Raw genomic sequence first — 26,668 nt, 5'->3', positions numbered from 1 at the left:
GTAAAATTCTATGTACCGACTTGACAGAAAATCCTAGGAAGTTCTGGTCTTACATTAAATCAGTAAGTGGATCAAAACAGCATATCCAGACACTCCGGAATGATGATGGCTTTGAAACAGAGGATGACACACATAAAGCTGAAATACTAAACACCTTTCTCCAAAGCTGTTTCAAAGAGGAAGACCGCACTGCAGTTCCTTCTCTAAATCCTCGCACAAATGAAAAAATGGCTGACATCAAAATAAGTATCCAAGGAATAGAAAAGCAACTGAAATCACTCAACAGAGGAAAGTCCACTGGACCTGATGGAATACCAATTTGATTCTACACAGAGTACGCGAAAGAACTTGCCCCCCTTCTAACAGCCGTGTACCGCAAATCTCTAGAGGAACGGAAGGTTCCAAATGATTGGGAAAGAACACAGGTAGTCCCAGTCTTCAAAAAGGGTCGTCGAGCAGATGCGCAAATCTATAGATCTATATCTCTGATGTCAATCTGTTGTAGAATTTTAGAACATGTTTTTTGCTCTAGTATCATGTCGTTTTTGGAAACCCAGAATCTACTCTGGAGGAATCAACATGGATTCCAGAAACAGCGATCGTGTGAGACCCAACTCGCTTTAATTTGTTCATGAGACCCACAAAATATTAGATACAGGCTCCCAGGTAGATGCTATTTTCCTTGACTTCCGGAAGGCATTCTATACAGTTCCGCACTGTCGCCTGATAAAGAGCCTACGGAATATCAGACCAGCTGTGTGGCTGGATTGAAGAGTTTTTAGCAAACAGAACATAGCATGTTGTTATCAATGGAGAGACGTCTACAGACGTTAAAGTAACCTCTGGCGTGCCACAGGGGAGTGTTATGGGACCATTGCTTTTCACAATATATATAAATCACCTAGTAGATAGTGTCGGAAGTTCCATGCTGCTTTTCGCGGATGATGCTGTAATATACAGAGAAGTTGCAGCATTAGAAAATTGTAGCGAAATGCAGGAAGATCTGCAGTGGATAGGCACTTGGTGTAGGGAGTGGCAACTGACCCTTAACATAGACAAATGCAATGTATTGTGAATACATAGAAAGAAGGATCCTTTATTGTATGATTATATGATAGCCGAACAAACACTGGTAGCAGTTACTTCTGTTAAATATCTGGGAGTATGCGTGTGGATTGATTTGAAGTGGAATGATCATATAAAATTAATTGTTGGTAAGGCGGGTGCCAGGTTGAGATTCATTGGGAGAGTCCTTAGAAAATGTAGTCCATCAACAAAGGAGGTGGCTTACAAAAAACTCGTTTGACCTATACTTGGGAGAGTCCTTAGAAAATGTAGTCCATCAGCAAAGGAGGTGGCTTACAAAACACTCGTTTGACCTATACTTGAGTATTGCTCATCAGTGTGGGATCTGTACCAGATCGGGTTGACAGAGGAGATAGAGAAGATCCAAAGAAGAGCGGCGCGTTTCATCACAGGGTTATTTGGTAACCGTGATAGCATTACGGAGATGTTTAGCAAACTTAAATGGCAGACTCTGCAAGAGAGGCACTCTGCATCGCGGTGTAGCTTGCTTGCCAGGTTTCGAGAGGGTGCGTTTATGGATGAGGTATCGAATATACTACTTCCCCCTACTTATACCTCCCATGGAGATCACGAATGTAAAATTAGAGAGATTCGAGCGCACATGGAGGCTTTCAGACAGTCGTTCTTCCCGCGAACCATACGCGACTGGAACAGAAAAGGGAGGTAATGACAGTGGCATGTAAAGTGCCCTCCACCACACACTGTTGGGTGGCTTGTGGAGTATGAATGTAGATGTAGAATAAAAAAGTGTCTGTAACTAAAAAAATTAAAAAAAATGATCATACATATCTTTGTTTCTTTTTAAGTCCTCTGTCCCCTTCCTATAAGTTTCCCACATGTTAGTTAACAGCCTGCATACATTGGCATGAATTCCTATGTTTCTGAAGAACCTGCTGCAAGATGTTTGATTATCAACATTGCACAATATTCTTACTGCACACCTCTATGGCAAAATATTTTTATGGCCTGAGCTGCACTGACCCAGAAGATTATGACGGAAGTTTATATTGAGTAAAAAGATGCAAAGGACACTAGCAAATCTTATTAGCTGGTCAACATAGTGAGAGATATTTCTAAGCTCAAAGCAAGTAGAACTAAACCTTTTGCTTAAATTACCTCAGTTTATTATACATATGGTTGAAGGAACTATGCACTTGGAACCTCGTCCACTGTCTGCCTACCAGTCTCTACTCTTGTACCTATAAGTCAATTCATTGGTTTGGAATTATGTTATATGAAACTTTATATCAGTGAAAATAACCAATTTTTGAAAATTTCAAATCTCATCTGGTGCAGTCCCCAACAGTCAGTCCTTCCTTCTCAGCCTACTCATTAGGTCTCCCCTGACCCAGAGTTCTGGGCAACTTTTCTGAACCATCCTCATGTCCTAAACCTCACCAGTCCTTATCTTTTACACTTCTTCCTTCCCCTTTAATCCTTCTGCTAGAAGAATGAGCCACTGGCTCAAAAAGCTTGCAAATTTCAATACCTTTTTATACTTATGTTCTCCTGCTGCCACTTGATAGATATCTGTCCAATAATATGAGAATTTGTAAGATTAAAACAGAAGCTATTTTCTGCAAACCAGTTGTAAGACTGTTTCATTAACATCCTGATTGTGTATTGTATGGATGTGTTTGGGCCTTTTGTTGTTATACTTGTGTCATCAGCAAACATGACAGTTTTTGAAGAGTCCCCAATGTCCCAAGTAAATAACTTATCTAGATCAAGAACAGAAGTGGGCCAAAAATTGATCCTTGACAAGAGAAGGTATTTAAAGATTCTCCACTCCTAATTTAGTCTTATTCCTGTCACATCATTTATTAATGTGTTTGTTGTATATAATGTGTGATACTCAGTGTTTGATTGTTATGATCTGACCCCATTTAAGCAAGTAGATACTTTTAACAGCATATCGTTTAGTTTCCTTAGCAAACTTTTATGACCCACACAAGTGAAGGGCTAGGCAATACGGCAGAAATTGTAATGAAGTTGTTATTTTTGCTTAATTTTTTTAGATTTCACTTCATGAGATCACTTATTACTTTCTCAATAGAGAAGCCTTCACAGAAAGCAAACTGAACTGTTGTGGAGACACGGTTCAACATTTTGTTATAAACTAACTTCTCAAAAAATTTGAGAACATGGGAAGAAGGGATGTATAGATTTTATTACTACTTCTACTACTGCTATTACTACTACTACTAATACTACTACTATTACTATTTGAAATTAATTTATCCATGCTAACAGCAGTTGAACTACATGTTTGTGGAAAAATAGCTTGCATATATACACTTTGACTCCAAAGGATTTGATTCAGAGGACATCCGCAGCCGAGTAACATATTCATGAATAAGAATACACTTCAGTTGTACTGAGAATTTATTTATTTAACTACATGATTGGTTACAGAACATTAGAGACCCATTCTCAGTTGCCAATAATTAATTAAAAACAGTCATACTTGTGTGGTGGTCAGACCAGTCAGCAGACAGAAGAGCATGTAGCAAAGGCCAAAAAGGAACTTTGTAGTGTTAAGCTTCTCAAGGAGCTAGGAGTGCATCGCAGTGCATGTGCCGAATATATAGGTAAACATTTTGCGTATTTGTCAGCATGTCGTCCTAGCCTCTCTAGAGGTTGAGCTGCACAGTTCCATGTTGGTCTTAGTGATATGCTCCATTAGGGACTCACAGCATAGGGAAGACATAAGCTTGACTTTCCATACTAACTGACCCAAGCTCCGTGGATTTGTGATGGTTACAAATTAATTGTTAACACTAATTGTTAGCTCCAATGCTCTAAAACCAGTTGTGCAGTTAAATAAATAAATTCTCAGTAAAACTGTAGTGGGCTCTTACTTATGAATGTCTTATCTCACTGAATGGTTGTGAAGGTAACTCAAGGGTAGCACAACCAAGTTAGCATAGGATTTTAATACTTTTGTTTAAATACTGTCAGGAAGAGTTACTGATTTAGAGTGACCTAATGAGTTTTGTGATTTCTGTAATACTCTCTGGACTCCACCACAATTGTCTCTCAGACATTAGAAAGGAAAAGTGGCTCTAGTGTTGCTTTATTGCAACCATCTGACCATCTACATCTACATATACATTCATACTGTGCAAGCCACAGTACAGTGTGTGGCAGAAGATACCATGTACCATTTCAAGTTCTTCCCTTTCCTGTTCCACTCACATATAAAGTGAGGGAAAAACTGTTTCTATGCCTCCATATGAGCCCTTATTTCTTGTATCTTATCTTCATGGCACTTAAATGGACTGTACATTGGTGGCAGTAGGATTGTTCTGCAGTCAGCTTCAAATGCCAGTTCTTTAGATGTTCTCAATGGTATTTTTCAAAAAGAATGTCACCTTCCTTCCAGGGCTTCCCATTGAGTTCCTGGAGCACCTCTGTAACAGTTGCATGTTGTTCAAGCCTACCACTAACAAATCTAGTAGACCACATCTGAATTGTTTTGATGTTAACCAGATAACCCATTTATAATAGGTCTAAATGTCTGTTTCATGAAAGACGATTAGATTTAGAAAAAATTATGGATCATTGCCACACTATACCTTGCTATTATTGTTTGGAATGTTATGTGGGTAACAAATATAAACTGGACTTGACCACATCCCAAAAGTTTCCTGCTCATAATTTTGCTGTTTGTAGGTATAACTGTCAAGTGCTTTAATCTTGCTTGCTTCTGCTGCTATCAGATCAGATTTGAGTTTTAAGATCAGCTGCTCTTTCTCCACAGCCAGAGTGTGACAAACATAGCAACAAAGTCTCCAAGTTCTAGTCACATTTCCATCTAAGCTGGTTGATTCAGCATTCAATATGAAAAAAAAATGTTGACAGTCTTCATGCTAAATGATGACTACACAAATGTCTACACATGTGAATGGCCTTTGACAGTCTGTGGGTTATTTGGATCTAAAGTGCCAAATTGGTGAATATGTTGAACACCACAGTTCTAATAGTTTCAAGTCCTATTCATGCTTATTAAATATCAGTGCCATTTGGATCCAATTGTAAAACACTAGTTTGTCTGTATTGCTGTATGATAACTTTCCCTCCAATGTATCCTTTGTTACTACAGTTCTCCTAGTCTAAATCTTCACCTGTTCCTATATTCCGTTAGTCTTCCCACTCTCATGTTCGCACTGTTCATTCTGTTATTTTCCACACTTCTCTCTCCCTCCCTTTCTCTCTGTCTCATGAATAATCTACAATCTTACCACTGCTTCTAAAAAAAAATGTCTCCCTATCTCCTATATCCCAGTACTACCCTACCCCTTCTTTGATCTGCTCTTCTTGTTCTCACTTGCTCTTTCTAACACTACACTTTTTGTTCTCTCTCCTAACAATTTCTTATCAAAAGTTAAAGTTGATGCGGCATGGAGATAAGCTGAAGGATATATCCTCTCTTCTCGTTATCCACCAGGCCTCAATCTCCGCTAATTTCAAGTTGCCGCCACTCATACCTCACCTGTCATTCAACATCATCTTTGCCTCCACACTTCCACCTTGACTTATATCTCTGCCCATACTCTTTGCCTTTAAATATGTCTGCTTGTGTCTGTGTGTGTATGGATGGATATGTGTGTGTGTGTGTGTGTGTGTGTGTGTGTGTGTGTGTGTGTGTGTGTGCGCGAGCATATACCTATCCTTTTTCCCCCTAAGGTAAGTCTTTCCGCTCCCAGGATTGGAATGACTCCTTACCCTCTCCCTTAAAACCCACATCCTTTCATCTTTCCTTTTCCTTCCCTCTTTCCTGACGAAGCAGCCGCCGGTTGCGAAAGCTAAAATTCTGTGTGTGTGTTTGTGTTTTATTCATTGTGCCTGTCTACCGGCGCTTTCCCACTTGGTAAGTCTTGGAATCTTTATATATATATATATTAAAAACAAAGATTCCAAGACTTAAAAAAAGGACAGGTGTACACTCGCGCACACACACACCCCTAAGGTAAGTCTTTCCGCTCCCGGGATTGGAATGACTCCTTACCCTCTCCCTTAAAACCCACATCCTTTCGTCTTTCCCTCTCCTTCCTGAAGAAGTAACCATCGGTTGCGAAAGCTAGTAATTCTGTGTGTGTGTGTGTGTGTGCGAGTGTACACCTGTCCTTTTTTTCCCCTAAGGGAAGTCTTTCCGCTCCCGGGATTGGAATGACTCCTTACCCTCTCCCTTAAAACCCACATCCTTTCATTTTTCCCTCTCCTTCCCTCTTTCCTGACGAAGCAACTGCCAGTTGCGAAAGCTTGTAATTCTGTGTGTGTGTTTGTGTGTTTTGTTCATGTGCCTGTCTGCCGGCGCTTTCCCGCTTGGTAAGTCTTGGAATCTTTGTTTTTAATATATATATATATATATATATATATATATATATATATATATATATATATATATATATATATATGTGTGTGTGTGTGTGTGTGTGTGTGTGTGTGTGTGTGTCAGTCATATGTATGTGCCTAGTGATTGCTGAATACCTTAACTACACAGTTAGTTATTAGTTTTAATTCTTTTAGTTTAGTTTAGTCCTAGGAGTTTTACTCCTTTTAGTATTTAATCTGAGTTGTTATTGTCATTACCTCCTTCAATTTCAGCACCCCCTACCTCATTATTTACAGATATTTTGTGATTAGAATCTCGTTGTTTCGTGTCTAGATGTGTCTTAGGGTGTTAACATAAATGTTGTCTTCAGCAGGCTTTGAACTGTATTCCATATGAAAGTTTTTAGCCATGTATCTAAAATGAATATGCCTTGCTCTTACTTTCAGGATAATGTGAACTCCCTGACAACATTCTTATCTGACAAATATTCCACCCAAGAACAACTTGCCAATTATTTTGATGAGCTCGACAGGACCAGGTACAAAAGTAATAAACTCTTGGAAGATTACTGATAAGAGGTACCAAATGCATTTTCCTCTAATTTTGTTTGCCTTTGTTAGGTGTAAACTAATGCAAGATATCCTAAAGAAAGATGACAAAATGGATCAATTAAAGAAAAAAATTGATGTGCTAGAAAGTGAAATAAGGTACATCAACAGAGAAAACACAGTATTAACAAATATCCTAGCGAACTGCAACAAACGGGTATGTTTCCATTAATAATTATATAAGACTTAATGTTGGAATAACATTATCAATATAGTATGCTTAATATAAACATTGGTATTCTGACGTGAGCTGCCAGAGTTGGTGTTCATGTGCGCATAAGGTGTACTTGTTTGTGTGTATGAATTGTGTTTCTTTGTCTTTTGCCAATGAAGGCTGTGGCTGAAAGCTTTATGTAAGTGTCCTTTAATTGTGCCTGTCAGTAACTTAGTGTCTTTATTATGGTAAGTAGCAATCTATCTTTTCTTAAATTGTTTTTTTATGTTTATATTAGTAATTTTGTGATAATATTTTATTGATGTTATGTATGAATTAGTTTTTCCTGATAGTTATTATAATTTATATGATGAGAAGGAAAAAAGTTAGTATTTAATTCTAGAGAAAAATGGAGGAAATTACTTCAATAATATCACAACGCAGATAATAGTTCATGCATCTTCTGTAGCCAAGCTAACTTTCTATTCTATCAGTCCTTCAGAATGAACTTTAACATCTGGGCTGCACATTAGCCATAACAATCATTTGAAATCCATATCCTCTTAAATTTTAAATGTTGGTAGGTCAGTTGCACAGCCTAAAGCACATTTCTTCTTTGAAGAGGATAGTGTTCGGTAGTATGCTGCAATAGAGGTTGTGGAAGCCATGCTGCAAAAATGTGCAAACAGACCACAGCCACTCATGGTCAGCCCCAGTTTGCTGCATCAGATGTCTGTCGGCATGCATACCAGCCAAGAGGCAAAGCTGTAGCAACATGTGGCACACACAGACATGGATCAGCAGGAAAGGCAACAAAAGTGCAAATTCAGCTGCTGTACAATAGCGATCCATATTTCAAAAGTCTATAACCTCAATCTGAGGACCATGTGGGTTGAGCTTAACGCGAGTTCCCCACAGATGTGTACAGAAGTTTCTATGGTGCTATCCATTCATTTCCATCTCCACTTGACCATGTCCACAAAACACACAGCACCCACATGATTGTCAGAAAAAGGTTCATTTTGTTCCAGACACACATCCACAATTCTCCCACACTGACATTGATCAGACAATGTGCTCATCACAGAGGAGTGCACACCCTCCACAATCAGTGTTCAAGTGGAACTATTATGCAAACACAGTAATCCTGATCACCGTTTACCAGACATTTTAATCTGATGTCATTTCTGTCACTTGTTCATTTACTCATTTGGCAGAATAAGTACATTTTCTGTAAGTGTATTTATCAATGACTGTTACCACTCCATCACCATAGCCTATGCCCTGAACAAAGTGTGTGGTTGCAACAGTAAAGTCAGCTCACTGCATGACTGGAATTTAAGCAGTGATAATCACACATTCCTGCTTCACTGGTGTCTCTGATGTTATCACTAGACTAAATATGTGGTGGCGAACTTTCATCGGTGTGAGTGACATGGGACCACAAGTGATCTAACACTTATATTCTTGCATATAAAGAGTGAGTTTGTGAACAAACCGTCATGAACTAGCTGCTTAATCAAGACGATGACTTTGGAAGAACTGCAAAAGACCATAGACAGTAGACAAGTGACAGGAGATGAGCCGCTAGTAGGTAACCAGAGACTGGAGAGCAAGCTACAGGCACTCTTCCACATGCACAGTCTCTGCTCACCTGGAACCAACTGAGGAAAACTTCAGCGCACAAGGCACAGCCCCACCTACACCTTCCACTGTTACTGGAATGGAAACAAGCACAGGTCACGTGTTGGTTAGGCTGCTGCCCTTTTGGTCCTCTGACCTAGTCATCTGGTTCAACCAAATGGAGGCAGTTTTCCTGAGCAATGACATCACCTGCAACATCGCCAAATTTGGACGTGTCTTGAGCCAGGTAGATCAAGACTAAGTGACTGGAGTGTGGGACATAATCACCAAGCCACCAATGCAGTCTTTATATTAGGAACTAAAAGAAGAGATAATCTGACGAATTTCATTGTTGCAGAAACAACAGATGCATCACTTGCTGTGCGTAGAGGAGTGCAGTGACAGGAGGCCATTTCAGTTCCTGTGCCATCTACAGACTCTCACTCAGTCCAACATGGTCCTGGACTCACTGCCATGTGCTATCTGAATGCACAGCCTTCCAGCACAAATGCAAGCAGTCATTGCCATACAAATAGAAATGCAGCTGGATGCTGTTGTGCACTTGGTTGATTAGGTGCATGATGCACTGGCTACTGCAACCAATACTGCTGCCATGCCGTAGCCATGCCAGCAAATTTAACTTCGTGGCAACATGCATCTCCCACAGCCACCAGCATGGACACCAACCTGCTACACCTGGTTCAGGACATGGCTGCACACGTGTAGCAACTATCAGCACTCAGGTCGACTGGTTGGTGCCCTCACAGACAGAGGTCAGTAGGTGCCTTAGCAGCTGCAGCAGCAGGTCCAAATACCACTGTAGTGTATTTCAGGTGCCATTTGATGTGTGTAACATAGTGGGTCACTATCATGCACATCCTATAAATTGTATTGAGCATCCTTGAAATGAGCAAACACCAGTTTTTGCAACAAGTACGCTTGTTGTGCCTTGAATATATGTGGTTTTCCTTGTGGACTACACAGTCATATTACTCCAGACTTATTCGAAATCTGTTTGTAATTCCTTTTTACTATGCTGCAGATGATCTTTCATGTATATAATTGTGTTCAGTATCCACTCCTTGGACAATGATTGTCCTTTACTATGTTTCACTGGAGATGGGTTTGTGACTCGCTGTCCAACAAGGATGATGAACTATATGACACAGCACCTATTTCAGTGTCACTTTCACTTTTTAAGAATGTATTGTCATAATTATACTCCTCATTCACATTGTCTGCACAGTCGAGTGTGTATGACACCATACATTCCACTGAATCATTTTGCAGAAATGCTAATATTTCATCTGCCACTTCTGTCTTACTATGTGAAATTCCTTGGGTTCCTTTCTGATGGTATGTCAACTTTGGCAACTGTTGTTGTAGATACAACACAATGCTTGCATTGTTTATCATTATCATCACTGTGCTTTTTATCAACAGCACTTGCACTGTAGCACTGTTGTGAATTACTCATAAACTAAGCAGTTCAGCTACTCTCCATAGCCTCATGGTGTAATCACCATTGGATTCCTCCAGCCCTGAGCCCTGCCCCCTTGTTGCCAATAGGAGCCAGTATTGTGGTTGCATGGTAGACAGTCTGTGGGATGTTGAATCCCATAAACATCATTGACCTTTTACAACATTGCTCTCATACGTTTTCTTGTCGGAAGAAGGTACAATTGTTGCAAAACGAAATGTTTACAATGCAATACAATTGTTAGACTGTTTACTTAAATGTGAGACACAACTGAATGTGGACATTACAAAATCAGTGATGCTTTATAAAAAGGTAGAAACCTTAAAAAAAAAAAGGAGAAATCTGTCAAAAATGAAGTGGCAAATCTTAAAAGAAGAACAGTTCAAGAAGTTAAAAGAGCACAAAAATTAAAAAAAGATACTTTAGATAAGGAAAAAAAAAGAATCTGAAATTTTAGATGTTGAAATTTCAAGTTTACGTAAGAAACTAAAACACTGAATCTTTTACTGTGACATTTAACATTTGAGATAAATTTTGTATCTTCAAAATTGTTATTTTATCTTAAGTACAATCATTATCACTACATTACACTGTTAAAACAGTTTGTATTTTAATTGATGTAACCATAAATATAGCTGAAAATTGTAATATCTCACCCTATGTGAGAGTTAAATGATTTTAAAGCATTTGATGAGTGGTATATTACAATTCATACATAGTTACACTATTTACACTGACATATAGTTCAAGAACTGTTACATTCAGCTTTCATTTAAACCAGTTTTTCGAGAGGTCATGAATATAACTAAAGATGTAATGAGAAAGTAATGAAAACGTCATGAATTTGATCCTATGAAAATCTGTTTATGCCCTGTATATGAAGGCTGATGAAGACTGGAACATTGGAGTGAGCCCTGAGTAATTTATTGCTTTTCCCCTAGAAATATCTGAAACATTAATTTATAAAGCATATTGCTTATCATACCACCAGCTATCACAATGAATTTCCAATTGGAATTTATCGGCACAGTGGACCATATATTCCGAATGTGCCACAGACTGGTCACTTGTTCACAGATCATCAGATTACTAAAAGACCCTCCAATCCTTGCTGTAATTATTCTCTTCAGCACCAATATGCTGTACTGAACAAAGATGCCGATCGTAAGACCAGATGTGTACTGATCTGTCAACTGTCACCTATCTCATCCAGGTTTTTTATGACAGTGGTCCTCGGCATTTTAAATTTACCAGATATCATGCTTGATGAAATTTGTTAGTGTTATGGGAATTCTGAAGCTTAGAAGTTAATTTTAAAATTTGCAACAAAGTAATAGAAAATACAGATTCAGGAGAAATACTTGAAATAATGCATCAGTGCAATTTCCGTAAATACCACAAAGCAGGGAGTGACAAACCAGATGCTGTAAGACACATTAAAACTCCCACTTTAACATAATATTAAAATTGTTAACAGAAAATTTTAAGATTGATGCAGCACTCACCTTGTCATCATAAAATAACTGGAAGCAGAGCTCATTTCAAAAATTTGTTTGCCAAGGACAGCTGTAACTGATGGCTCCTCTATTTGGAATAGAAACTCATCATCAGAAGACATCTACTAAACAAAGAAAAATTTCTAGTTTGTTTAGACCGCCTCATATTCCTCATCAGGTGTCTTCTTCACAATCAATTTGGACCACTCTCTCTTTCAGGACCTTCTAGTGTCCCCAGAGAGCTGAACGCTAACTACAGACATTATAAGATCCTGAAGAAGATATCAGCAGAGTGGTAGAAATATTGATTGTGAAGAAGATATTTGAAGAGGAATATCATGTGGCCTAGCAACGTAGAAGTTCTTAGCTTCATTGACAATGGCCACAAGTACCTACAAACTTATGTCTACTTAGTAGTTCCACTTTATCTGACTACACTGACCACAAAGAACTATGGTGTAACTAAACTGTCAGCTTCTTCTGGAGTAGTTCACCCACATCAAAGAAAATTTTCTTCCTGCAGAAAAAGACTGACTGAATGATTTGTAGAGTGCTCCTGAGAACCACCTATTGTGAGCTCTTTCAGAAATGTGGGATACTTGCTACACCTTCCCAACATATTTATTCAGTTATGCACTTCATGCTTGTCAGTCCCTTACACTACAAATTCAGTGAAATGTACTATGATCACACTACAAGGAGGAGGACTGACCTCCATTGTGACCTCAAAAGTCTAATACTAGCGGAGAAGAGTGTACACTATACCAGTATTAAAGCATTTAATTCATTGCCAAATGACAATAAAGATCTGCAGAGTAATAGCACATTATTAAAAAATAAATTAAACAATTACTTGATGAAACTTTTTATTCATCAGATGAATTTTTTGAACAGATACAAACTTCTTATGCATATATTTTTACTGATTATTATGTATTTTACAACATGCAATAATCCTTTTATGGTGTCTTTTTTTCACTTTGCTTCTGTTTTGTCCTAGTTTTATGTTTTTCATTTTCTCTGCAGCTATTTTTGTAAATCAACTGCACTATTTTCTGTGTGATCTACATTTATGTATTCTTTAACTTGTCCCTCATTCTGAATTCTCATACACATAAAAGTATCCATGGAATATGTATATAAATATAAAATATCAACCACAGCTTCCTGTCACACCCCACATTTTGCATTAGGGGGCTTCGCACTTAATATACAGGCATGTTGAGCTTGGGAACCAGAAGCTGGGGGCTGCCAATGTGACATGCCGTTTATGGAAAAGGTAGACTGCTACTAACCACACAGAGGAAGCATTGACCCATACCTCTATGTAGTGAGTAACAATCTATCATTTCTTTAATGTTGTTATTTCATCCTAGTCTTTTCATTGTTTGGTCGTGTCACATGTCGTTTAGTAGCGTAAGTTACAGACATGCTTCAGCAACCATCACAAGACATTACTCATTCAAGTGTCTTCATCCCAATGGTATGGGATCTAAGGGCCAGACAACCTGGCAACCACACATTGCATAAAGCAGAAGGTCCTTACATGTTTCCACAGAGCTGCATCAATTTCTTTAGCAGCCATAAAACATTTAGATGTGATCACCTTGTATTTATGGAAAAAACAAAGGCACTGGAGAAAAAGTCACCAGTTGAGTACTTTATAATGAACCAATGCATAAATTCAATTTATTAAGGTAACATTAATCTGGTGATCTGCATTAAACATAAATAACCCTGTCACATAAAATGATAGGCTGATTCAAGTGTAGAAAAGTACACTACTGGTCATTAAAATTGCTACACCATGAAGATGACGTGCTACAGATGCGAAATTTAACCAACAGGAAGAAGATGCTGTGGTATGCAAATGATTAGCTTTTCAGAACATTCAAACAAGGTTGGCGTCGGTGGCGACACCTACAACATGCTGACATGAGGGAAGTTTCCAATCGATTTCTCATACACAAACAACAGTTGACCGGCGTTGCCTGGTGAAATGTTGTTGTGATGCCTTATGTAAGGCATATTTCCAACTTTGATAAAGGTCCGATTGTAGCCTATCGCGATTGCGGTTTATCATATCACGACATTGCTGCTCACGTTGGTCGAGATCCAATGACTGTTACCAGAATATGGAATTGGTGGGTTCAGGAAGCTGATACAGAACGCTGTGCTGGATCCCAACTGCCTCGTATCACTAGCAGTCGAGATGACAGGCATCTTATCCACATGGCTGCAATGGACCATGCTGCCACGTCTTGATCCCTGAGTCAACAGATGGGGACATTTGCAACACAACAACCATCTGCATGAACAGTTCGACAACGTTTGCAGCAGCATAGACTATCAGCTCGGAGACCATGGCTGTGGTTACCCTTGACGCTGCATCACAGACAGGAGCGCCTGCGATGGTGTACTCAACGACGAACCTGGGTGCATGAATGGCACAACATCATTTTTTCGGATGAGTCCAGGTTCTGTTTACAGTATCATGATGGTTGAATCCATGTTTGGCGACATCGTGGTGAACACACATTGGAAACGTGTATTCGTCATCGCCATACTTGCGTATCACCCGGAATGATGGTATGGGGTACCATTGGTTACAAGTCTCTGTCACCTCTTGCTCGCGTTGAGAGACATTACATTTCAGATGTGTTACAACCTGTGGCTCTACCCTTCATTTTATCCCTGCAAAACCCAACATTTCAGCAGGCTAATGCACGGCCGCATGTTGCAGGTCCTGTACGGGCCTTTCTGGATAGAGATAATGTTCGACTGCTGCCCTGGCCAGCAGATTCTCCAGATCTCTCACCAATTGAAAACATCTGGTCAATGGTGGCTGAGCAACTGTCTTGTCACAATACACCAGTCACTGCTCTTGATGAACTGTGGTATCTTGTTGAAGCTGCATGGGCAACTGTAGCTGTACACGCCATCCAAGCTCTGTTTGACTCCATGCCCAGGTGTAAAAAGGCCAGAGGTGGCTGTTCTGGGTACTGATTTCGCATGATCTATGCACCTAAATTGCGTGAAAATGTAATCACATGTCAGTTCTAGTATAATATATTTGTCCAATGAATACCCGTTTATCATCTGCATTTCTTCTTGGTGTAGCAATTTTAAAGGCCGGTAGTGTAACACAAGTACAAATACCTCTTCCTGCTAATGCCCTTGTATGTATATAATAATTCCAATCCCAAAGAAAACAGGTGCTGACAGGAGTGAAATTGACCAAACAATCAGCTTGATAAGTCACGGCTGCAAAATACTGACACAAATTCTGTACAGATGGAAAAACTGCCAGAAGTTGACTTGGGGAAGACGAGTTCAGATTCCATAGAAACGTTGGAACATGTGAGGCAATACTGACCCTATGACTTATCTCAGATGATAGGTTAAGGAAAGGCAAACCTACCTTTCTAGCATTTGAAGACTTAGAGAAAGCTTTTGACAATGTTAAGTGGAATATGCTCTTTCAAATTCTGAAGGTGTCACGTGATAATATAGAGGAGCGAAAGGCTATTTACAATTTGTACAGGAACCAGATTTCAGTTGTGAGAGTCAAGGGGCACGAGAGGGAAGTAGTGGTTGGGAAGGGGAGTGAGACAAGGATGTAGCCTATCCTCGATGTTATTCAATCTATTTATTGAACAAGAAGCAAAGGAAACAAAAGAAAACTTTGGAGTAGGAGTTAAAATCCATGGAGAAGAAATAAAAACTTTGAGGTTTGCTGATGACATTGTAATTCTGTCAGAGATGGCAAAGGACCTGGAAGAGCAGTTGAACAGAATGGACAGTGTCTTGAAAGGAGGATATAAGATGAACATCAACAAAAGCAAAAACAGAATAATGGAATGTAGTCAAATTAAATTAGCAAAAATAGAATAATGGAATGCATTCTAATTAAATTAGGTGATGCTGAGAGAATTAGATTAGGAAATGGGACACTTAAAGTAGTAGATGATTTGTGCTATTTGGGGAGCAAATTAAGTGTTGATGATTGAAATAGAGAGGATATAAAATGTAGAGTGGCAATGGCAAGAAAAACGTTTCTGAAGAAGAGAAATTTGTTAACATCGAGTATAGATTTAAGTGTCAGGAAGTCTTTTCTAAAAGTGTTTGTATGGAGTCCAGCGATGTATGGATGTGAAACATGGATGATAAATAGTTTGGACGAGAAGGGAATATAAGCTTTTGAAATGTGATGCTACAGAAGAATGCTGAAGATTAGATGGGTAGATGATGTAACTAATGAGGAGGTACTGAATAGAATTGAGGAGGAGAGGAGTATGTGGCTCCAATTTACTAGAAGAAGGGATCTGTTGGTAGGACATGTTCTGAGGCATCAAGGGATCACCAATTTAGTATTGGAGGGCAGTGTGGACGGTAAAATCATAGGGGGAGACAAAGAGATGAATACACTAAACAGATTCGGAAGGATGTAGGGTGCAGTAGTTACTTGGATATAAAGAAGCTTGCACAGGGTAGAATAACATGTCTGGACTGAAGACCACAACAACAACAACAACAATTTCTGATTGAGGCTGTTAAGCGAAATGTGGTGATATGTTTATACAGACCAAAATGTGACAAAGATTGTGAGTCCTTCAGTGAATAATGAATATTATTGCTTCGTAGAAAACTTACTCCCATTTCTTTTGAAAGTAATCTCATTGGATTTGATGCATAGATATTTACACTCATAGAACTTTGAGAAGGCTCATGATATACTTTTTTATTTACTTATTTACACATCAAGTTCCATAGGACCAAATTGAGGAGCAAATATCCAAGCTCATAGAATGTGTCAGTACACGAAATTACAACATATAAGTAGTAATAGATAAAAATAACATGTTTATGAACCCAAAAAAAGTCAAGCCATAAGTTTAAGTTAAGGCAATCAACAATACAACAAGAATCAGCTTAATATTTCACAAAACTCCTCAACAGAATAGAAGGAGTGACCCATGAGGAAACTCTTAAGTTTCAATTTGAAAGCATATGGATTCCTGCTAAGATTTTTTAATTCTAGTGGCATTGAAAAAATGATACAGTAGTATGCTGCACACCTTTCTACACAAGAGTTAAGGAACTCTGATCCAAATGCAGGTTTGATTTCTGCTGAGTATTAAGCTCCTTGGGAATAAGCAAATATTGTTAACAAGAAATGATGTATGGATTATGTATATTGAGAGGCCAATGTCAAAATACCCAGACTCGTGAACAGGGGTCGATGAGAGGTTCATGAACGTACACCATTTATTGCCTGAACCACCCATTTCTAAACCAAAAGTATCCTTTTAGAATGAGGAGAGTTACCCCAAAATATAATACCATATGACATAAGTGACTGAAAATAAGCAAAACAGACTAATTTTTATGTCGAACGATCACTCATTTCCAATACCGTTCTGAATGTGGTCTTTCCACGACAGCTTACTACCTATCTGAACACCTAGAAGTTTGAACTGTTCAGTTTCATTAAGCATATGCCCATTCTGTGAAATTACCCCCCACTTTACTGTACCCCACTCAGAGCCCCCATCACAGCCATTCTCAGCACTGTGAATAATGACCTTTTGCTGTCTGTTACTAAAGTAAGAGGTGAGCCATTTGTGAGCTGCTCCCTGCATTCAATAATGGTCCAACATCTGGAGCAATATCTTGTGATCAACACAACTAAATGCCTTAGTTAACTTAAAAAATGTGCCTAGCATTTGAAACCTTTTGTTCAACTCACCCAGTATTTCACAGAGAATAGAGAATGGGACTGTGATTGCTGTGTTCAGATGAGGGCTCAGTTGGCATCCCTTTGCTCACAGCTGCAAGCGGTGCTGACTTTGCTTGCACAGCTTGAGGCTGTTGCAAATGGGCACCACTGTGGGGAGCCGGACTTGGGTATCACAGGGACGTCAACCTCGTGCCATCTGTCCCCAGATCAGTCTGCCATTGTGGTTGCCCCGGTTGCTGCCTGCAATGGGGCTGAGCCCTCGCCTGTGGTTGATTGGGAGGTCGTTCCAAGGTGTGGCAGGCAGTGAAAGACGTCCCCGGAGGCTGATCAGAAAGCCTCCCCGGATAATCTGACAAACAGGTTTCAGGCACTGTCTCTGGCTGAGCCAGATGCAGCTGTCTGCCCTGTTTCAGAGGATGATTCTCAGCCTTCAAGGTCCGGAAAATCGCAGAGGGTGGGCTTATTGGTAGTTGGGAGCTCCAATGTTAGGCGCGTAATGGGGCCCCTTAGGGATATGGCTGTTAAGAAGGGGAAGAAATCCAGTGTGCACTCCGTGTGCATTCCGGGCGGAGTCATTCCTGATGTGGAAAGGGTCCTTCCGGATGCCATGAAGAGCACAGGTTGCAGCCAGCTGCAGGTGGTGGCACATGTTGGCACTAATGTTTACAAGTTGAGAAGGAATTAGAATATTTCATCAAAATATAAGAGGTATTAGAGATGATTTAGCAAACTGCTCATAGATTTTGACTCTGAAATTATTGGTACATCAGAGCACGACTTAAATAATTTGACAATTCAGTGCTCCCTTTACCAGGCTACAGGTAAGCTGGCTGTTTTTCAAGGAGTTCCTTGCGGGGTGGGGGAGTGGCCATGTATGTAAAAAACAGTATAGACATATCACGGCACTGCACTGAACAGATATGTGAGTGCTGTGCAGGGGTAGTTCAGTTTAGTGACCCAAAATTCTAATTGTTGTTGTTTATAGGTCCCCTAACTCTGACTTCTGAGCATTTCTGCTCAAGCTAGAGAGGGTTCTTGATTCACTTTATAGTAAGTATCATAAATTAGTTATATGTGGTAACTTCAATATAAATTTTGTATATGATGGTGCAAGAAAAAGGATGTTGGTAGATCTCTTAAATTCATATGATCCGATGTAGACTGTGTTTTTTCCAACTAGGGTGCAGGGGAACAGTAGCACAGCCATAGACAATATTTTTATTCATTCTTCGTTACTAGATGGACATTCTGTTAGTAAAAGGGTTCATGGTCTTTCAGACTATGATGCACAAATTTTAACACTAAAAGGCTTTTGTACTCAAACAAATGTCACAAATAATTACAAACTATGTAGGAAAGTTAATCCAACAGTAATAAACAGTTTTTTAAAGCTTGTCAAGGAACAAGAGTGGCAGGATGTTTATAGTGCCAATGACATAGATGCCAAATATAACGCTTTCCTTAACACATTTTTCATGCTCTTTCAGAGTTTCCATTAGAATGTTCTAAATGGGGTACTAGCAGTAAAAAACAGCCTGGGTGGCTGACTAGTGGGATAAGGATATCATGTAGAACAAAGTGGGAATTATATCAAAATGTTAGAAGTAATCACAATCAAGCTACAAAGAGTACTGTAAGATGCTCAAAAAGGTTATTAGGAGGGCAAAGAGTATGTGGTATTCAAATAGGATAGCTAATTCACAGGATAAAATTAAAACCATATGGTCAATTGTGAAGAAAGTGTCTGGTCAGCAACACAAGGTTGATGATATAAAGTCAGTTTGTAGTAAAAATATTTCTGCTACTGGTACATCAGATATTTGTACAGTATTTAACAATCATTTTCTGGGTGTTGCTAGTGAATTAAACAAAAATTTAGTTTCCACAGGGGATCTTATAACTCTCTTGGCAAATACCTTTCTGAGATTGATGTCTGAAATACTCCTCTGTGATACAAACATAGGTGGGAATGAGTCAACAATTAAATCACTGAAGACTAAGTATTCTCATGGGTATGATGGAGTGCCTAGCAGAATATTAAAGTACTGTGCTGCACATGTTAGCCCTGTATTTAGCCATATTTGAAATTATTCCTTTAGGAATGATCAGCTTCCTGAACAATTAAAGTACTCAGTAGTAAAGCAGCTTTTTAAAAAGGGAGAAAGGGACAATATTGACAATTTTAGACATATTTCTATGCCATCAGCATTCGCTAAAGTTATTGAAAAGGCTATGTACGTAAGGATAATTGTTCTTTTATATCACACGGTTTGCTATCAAATGTACAGTTCAGCTTTAGAAATCGTTTAACAACTAAAAATGCTATATTCTACATCTGCATCTACATGACTACTCTGCAATTCACATTTAAGTGCTTCGCAGAGGGTTCATAGAACCACAATCATACTATCTCTCTACCATTCCACTCCCAAACAGCGCGCGGGAAAAATGAACACCTAAACCTTTCTGTTTGAGCTCTGATTTCTCTTATCTTATTTTGATGATCGTTCCTACCTATGTAGGTTGGGCCCAACAAAATATTTTCGCATTTGGAAGAGAAAGTTGGTGACTGAAATTTCATAAATAGATCTTGCCACGACGAAAAACATCTTTGCTTTAATGACATCTATCCCAACTCGTGTATCATATCTGCCACACACTCTCCCCTATTACGTGATAATACAAAACGAGCTGCCCTTTTTTCCACCCTTTCGATGTCCTCCTTCAATCCCACCTGGTAAGGGTCCCACAGCAATATTCTAACAGAGGAGGAACGAGTGTAGTGTAAGCTGTCTCTTTAGTAGTCTTGTTGCATCTTTTAAGTGTCCTGCCAATGAAACACAACCTTTGGCTCACCTTCCCCACAATATTATCTATGTGGTCTTTCCAACTGAAGTTGTTCGTGATTTTGATGCCCAGGTACTTAGTTGAATTGACAGCCTTGAGAATTGTACTATTTATCAAGTAATCGAATTCCAACGGATTTCTTTTGGAACTCATGTGGATCACCTCATACTTTTTGTTATTTAGCGTCAACTGCCACCTGACACACCATACAGCAATCTTTTCTAAATCGCTTTGCAACTAATACTGGTCTTCAGATTACCTTACTAGATGGTAAATTACAGCATCATCTGCGAACAACTTAACAGAACTGCTGAGATTGTCACCCAGGTCATTTATATAGATCAAGAACAGCAGAGGTCCCAGGACGCTTCCCTGGGGAACACCTGATATCACTTCAGCTTTACTCAATCATTTGCCGTCTATTACTACGAACTGCAACCTTCCTGACAGGAAATCACGAATCCAGTCGCACAACTGAGATGATACCCCATAGGCCCGCAGCTTGATTAGAAGTCGCTTGTGAGGAATGGTGTCAAAAGCTTTCCAGAAATCCAGAAATACGGAATCAACCTGAGATCCCCTGTCGATAGCGGCCATTACTTCGTGCAAATAAAGAGCTAGCTGCGTTGCACAAGAATGATGTTTTCTGAAACCATGCTGATTACGTATCAATAGATTGTTCCCTTCGAGGTGATTCATAATGTTTGAATACAGTATATGCTCCAAAACCCTACTGCAAACAGACGTCAATGATATAGGTCTGTAGTTCGATGAATTATTCCTACTACCCTTCTTAAACACTGGTGCGACCTGCACAATTTTCCAATCTGTAGGTACAGAACTATCGGCGAGTGAGTGGTTGTATATGATTGCTAAGTAGGGAGCTATTGTATCAGCGTAATCTGAAAGGAACCTAATCGGTATACAATCTGGACCTGAAGACTTGCCCATATCAAGTGATTTGAGTTGCTTCGCAACCCCTAAGATATCTACTTCTAAGAAACTCATGCTAGCAGCTGTTCGTGTTTCAAATTCTGGAATATCCCATTCATCTTCCCTGGTGAAGAAATTTTGGAAAACTGTTTTCAATAATTCCGCTTTAGCGACACAGTCATCGGTAACAGTACCATCGGCACTGCGCAGCGAAGGTATTGACTGCGTCTTGCCGCTTGTGTACTTTACATACAACCAGAATTTCTTCAGATTTTCTACCAAATTTCGAGACAATGTTTCAATGTGGAACCTATTAAAGGCATCTCACATTGAAGTCTGAGCCAAATTTCACGTGTCTGTAAATTTTAGCCAGTCTTCAGGATTTCATGTTCTTTGAACTTCGCATGCTTTTTCTGTTGCCTCTACAACAGCGTTTGAACCTGTTTTGTGTACCATGGGGGATCAGTTCCATCTCTTACCAATTTATGAGGTATGAATCTCTCAATTGCTGTTGCTACTATATCTTTGAATTTGAGCCACATGTTGTCTACATTTGCATAGTCAGTTCAGAAGGAATGGAGATTATCTCTAAGGAAGGCTTCTAGTGACACTTTATCTGCTTTTTTAAATAAAGTTATTTTGCGTTTGTTTCTGGTGGATTTGGAAGAAACAGTATTGAGCCTAGCTACAACGACCTTGTGATCACTAATCCCTGTATCAGTCATGATGCTCTCTATTAGCTCTGGATTGTTTGTGGCTAAGAGGTCAAGTGTGTTTTCGCAACCATTTACAATTCGCGTGTGTTCTTGGACTAACTGCTCAAAATATTTTTTGGAGAAAGCATTTAGGACAATCTCAGAAGATGTTTTTTGCCTACCACCAGTTTTGAACAAGTATTTTTGCCAACATATCGAGGGAAGGTTGAAGTCCGCACCAACTATAACCGTATGAGTGGGGTATTTATTTGTTACGAGGCTCAAATTTTCTCTGAACTGTTCAGCAACTATATCATCGGAGTCTGGGGGTCGGTAGAAGGAGACAATTATTAACTTAGTTCAGCTGTTAACTATAACCTCCACCCATAGCAATTCGTACGGAGTATCTACTTCGACTTCACTACAAGATAAACCACTACTGACAGACACAAACACTCCACCACCAATTCTGCCTAATCTACCTTTCCTGAACACTGTCTGAGACTTCGTAAAAATTTCTGCAGAACTTATTTCAGGCTTTAGCCAGCTTTCTGTACCTATAACAATTTCAGCTTCTGTGCTTTCTATTAGTGCTTGTAGCTCAGGGACTCTATATTGTTACCCTTTTCTTCAATTTCAAATTCTAATTTCTGGGTCAACTTCTGAAATTGGTCATCCTGCTTTTGGCTCAGGTCAGTACACATTTGATTCATCTAGACAGTTAAGGAATTACTTAATTCATTCTTTAAATCTAATTGCAAATTCTCCACTTTATCATTTAATACATCAAGCCTAGAATCTAAAGATTCACCCTGTGCTTCTAGCTTTTCACTTAAAGTAGTACTTATTTCATTCCTAAAAAAAAGGCAATTTTCAGCAGTTGAAGTTACACCCTGTGCTTCTAACTTAGCATCTAATCTATTTAGAGCTTTACTTTGAGCTATAAATAAATTTACTAACTCAGACAATTCAGGCCCTTCTTTAGCAATTCTCATAGCCATGGCTGGTTCTGATGTATCTCCAACTGGAATAATATTTTCACTCTGAAGCGGAGTGTGCACTGATATGAAACTTCCTGCCAGATTAAAACTGTGTGCCGGACCGAGACTCGAACTCGGGACCTTTGCCTGCGCGGCAAGTGCTTTATCATCTGAGCTACCCAAGCATGACTCACACCCTATCCTCACAGCTTTACTGCTGCCAGTACCTCATCTCCTATCTTCCAAACTTTACAGAAGCTCTACTGCGAACCTTGTACAACTAACACTTCTGAAAGAAAGGATATTGTGGAGACATGGCTTAGCACTTGCCCACGCAAGGCCGAGGTCCTGAGTTTGAGTCTTGGTTCAGCACACAGTTTTAATCTGCCAGGAAGTTTTGTCTCTCCAACTGGTTGTATACTGTCCATGCTTCTATAGACTTTAGCTCTTGCGAGCATCTAATACTAATTTCAATTATACCAATTACACAGTAAAAGTTCGCCCCACAGTATTTTGCAACACTTCTTAATAGAGTAATAAAGGTTTTATTAAAAGCTCACCTGGTGTAGAATTCCTGCTGTGTAGGTGAGCGAATGTGTAATCAGTGTTGGTGGTCAGCACTGGCACCAGTGTCGGCAAATTTTGGTTTCAGCATTGTCGTCTGCGAGTGGACGTGGAGTCAGCACCAGTGAACAGCAACTGGTGCAGTCGGTGTTGGTGGCTGGTTACTGCATCAGTGTTGGTGTGATATACATTTGTGAAGACTGCTTACTCTCCACATCCGACCTTCTTAGTCGAAAAATTGAGGTATTCTCTCCAGTTTTCTTCACTATTATTTTCTCAAGTCTTTTACTGAATTGCACTCGCAACTTTCTTCCACTGGTTTATTGGACTCATTCCAGCTATTGGAAACAGTTGTCATATCTTGTTATGTTTGGTTGCTATGGCAACTCATAATATCTTCTTTCCGTTTCTGTCGTAAAATTCCCATTTTCTTCGGGCCCTGTCACTTAGTTTGCCACGTTCTAACATTCTCTGGGTGACATCAAGAGACAATGTGGTGCTGGGGTGCAAGACTCACACATCTCTCAATTAAGTTAACTTTCCCGTTATGTGGAGCAGATCCTCTTCTCTGGTTAATCCATTACGTCGATCTCTCGACAGCATCTTCTCTGACGATATGTTCCTGGTTAAGGTTATTTACTAACTACTTCTCTATTCTTGAAATTATTTGTGTAGATTTACACTTCTTCAAAATAGCTTAAATGTGTCTCACTTCGATCATAACTGAGACATAAATAAATTTAAAAGTCTCTATTCTCATTCACCCCCCCCCCCCCCAAACCATGGACCATGGACCTTGCCATTGGTGGGGAGGCTTGCGTGCTTCAGCAATACAGATGGCCGTACCATAGGTGCAACCACAACGGAGTGGTATCTGTTGAGAGGCCAGACAAACGTGTGGTTCCTGAAGAGAGACAGCAGCCTTCTCAGTAGTTGCAGGGGCAACAGTTTGGATGATTGACTGATCTGGCCTTGTAACACTAACCAAAACAGCCTTGCTGTGCTGGTACTGTGAACGGATGAAAGCAAGGGGAAACTACAGCCGTAATTTTTCCCAAGGACATGCAGCTTTACTATATGGTTAAATGATGATGGCATACTCTTGGGTAAAATATTCTGGAGGTAAAACAGTCCCCCCCATTCGGATCTCTGGGTGGGGACTGCTCAGGAGGACGTCGTTATCAGGAGAAAGAAAACTGATGTTCTACAGATTGGAGCACGGAATGTCAGATCCCTTAATCAGGCAGGTAGGCTAGAAAATTTAAAAAGGAAATGGATAGGTTAAAGTTAGATATAGTGGGAAACACAAAATCAAATAGGGGTAATGCAGGAGTAGGTTTAATAATGAATAGGAAAATAGGAATGCGGGTAAGCTACTACAAACAGCATAGTGAACGCATTATTGTGGCCAAGATAGATACGAAGCCCACACCTACTACAGTAGTACAAGTTTATATGCCAACTAGCTCTGCAGATGACGAAGAAATTGAAGAAATATACAATGAAATAAAAGAAATTATTCAGATAGTGAAGGGAGACGAAAATTTAATAGTAATGGGTGACTGGAATTCGAGTGTAGGAAAAGGGAGAGAAGGAAACATAGTAGGTGAATATGGATTGGGGCTAAGAAATGAAAGAGGAAGCCGCCTAGTAGAATTTTGTACAGAGCACAACTTAGTCATAGGTAACACTTGGTTTAAGAATCATGAAAGAAGGTTGTATACGTGGAAGAACCCTGGAGATACTAAAAGGTATCAGATAGATTATATAATGGTAAGACAGAGATTTAGGAACCAGGTTTTAAGTTGTAAGACATTTCCAGGGGCAGATGTGGACTCTGACCACAATCTATTGGTTATGACCTGTAGATTAAAACTGAAGAAACTGCAAAAATGTGGGAAATTAAGGAGATGGGACCTGGATAAACTGAAAGAACCAGAGGTTGTACAGAGTTTCAGGGAGAGCATAAGGGAACAATTGACAGGAATAGGGGAAAGAAATACAGTAGAAGAAGAATGGGTAGCTCTGAGGGATGAAGTAGTAAAGGCAGCAGAGGATAAAGTAGGTAAAAAGACGAGGGCTGCTAGAAATCCTTGGGTAACAGAAGAAATATTGAATTTAATTGATGAAAGGAGAAAATATAAAAATGCAGTAAATGAAGCAGGCAAAAAGGAATACAAACGTCTCAAAAATGAGATCGAGAGGAAGTGCAAAATGGCTAAACAGGGATGGCTAGAGGATAAATGTAAGGATGTAGAGGCTTATCTCACTAGGGGTAAGATAGATACTGCCTACAGGAAAATTAAAGAGACCTTTGGAGAGAAGAGAACCACGTGTATGAATATCAAGAGCTCAGATGGCAACCCAGTTCTAAGCAAAGAAGGGAAGGCAGAAAGGTGGAAGGAGTATATAGAAGGTTTATACAAGGGTGATATACTTGAGGACAATATTATGGAAATGGAAGAGGATGTAGATGAAGACGAAATGGGTGATACAATATTGCGTGAAGAGTTCGACAGAGCACTGAAAGACCTGAGTCGGAACAAGGCCCCCGGAGTAGACAACATTCCATTAGAACTACTGACGGCCTTGGGAGAGCCAGTCATGACAAAACTCTACCAGCTGGTGAGCAAGATGCATGAGACAGGCCAAATACCCTCAGACTTCAAGAAGAATATAATAATTCCAATCCCAAAGAAAGCAGGTGCTGACAGATGTGAAAATTACCGAACTATCAGTTTAATAAGTCACAGCTGCAAAATACTAACGCGAATTCTTTAAGATGAATGGAAAAACTGATAGATGCGGACCTCGGGGAGGATCAGTTTGGATTCCGTCGAAATGTTGGAACACGTGAGGCGATACTGACCTTACGACTTATCTTAGAAGAAAGATTAAGAAAAGGCAAACCTACGTTTCTAGCATTTGTAGACTTAGAGAAAGCTTTTGACAATGTTGACTGGAATACTCTTTTTCAAATTCTAAAGGTGGCAGGGGTAAAATACAGGGAGCGAAAGGCTATTTACAATTTGTACAGAAACCAGATGGCAGTCATAAGAGTCGAGAGGCATGAAAGGGAAGCAGTGGTTGGGAAAGGAGTGAGACAGGGTTGTAGCCTCTCCCC

The 26,668-nt window shown here is 39.6% G+C and overlaps 1 protein-coding gene across 1 annotated transcript in view; it reads left to right on the top strand.

The window, feature by feature from the left end:
• The window catches only part of LOC126365978 (putative leucine-rich repeat-containing protein DDB_G0290503), a 298,195-nt gene that overhangs the window by 118,037 nt on the left and 153,490 nt on the right, over positions 1-26,668 (top strand). The window contains exons 5-6 of the mRNA XM_050008785.1: positions 6,871-6,962; positions 7,045-7,189. Of these exons, the coding sequence (XP_049864742.1) occupies positions 6,871-6,962; positions 7,045-7,189 (237 nt within the window). The remainder of the gene's footprint in view (positions 1-6,870; positions 6,963-7,044; positions 7,190-26,668) is intronic.

Source organism: Schistocerca gregaria, chromosome 4 (genome assembly GCF_023897955.1).
Source record: "Schistocerca gregaria isolate iqSchGreg1 chromosome 4, iqSchGreg1.2, whole genome shotgun sequence".
In the NCBI taxonomy this organism is placed as follows: Eukaryota; Metazoa; Arthropoda; class Insecta; order Orthoptera; family Acrididae; genus Schistocerca; species Schistocerca gregaria.
Note: the sequence above shows the minus strand (reverse complement) of the source record. Positions and strands in the feature narration are given on the sequence as shown.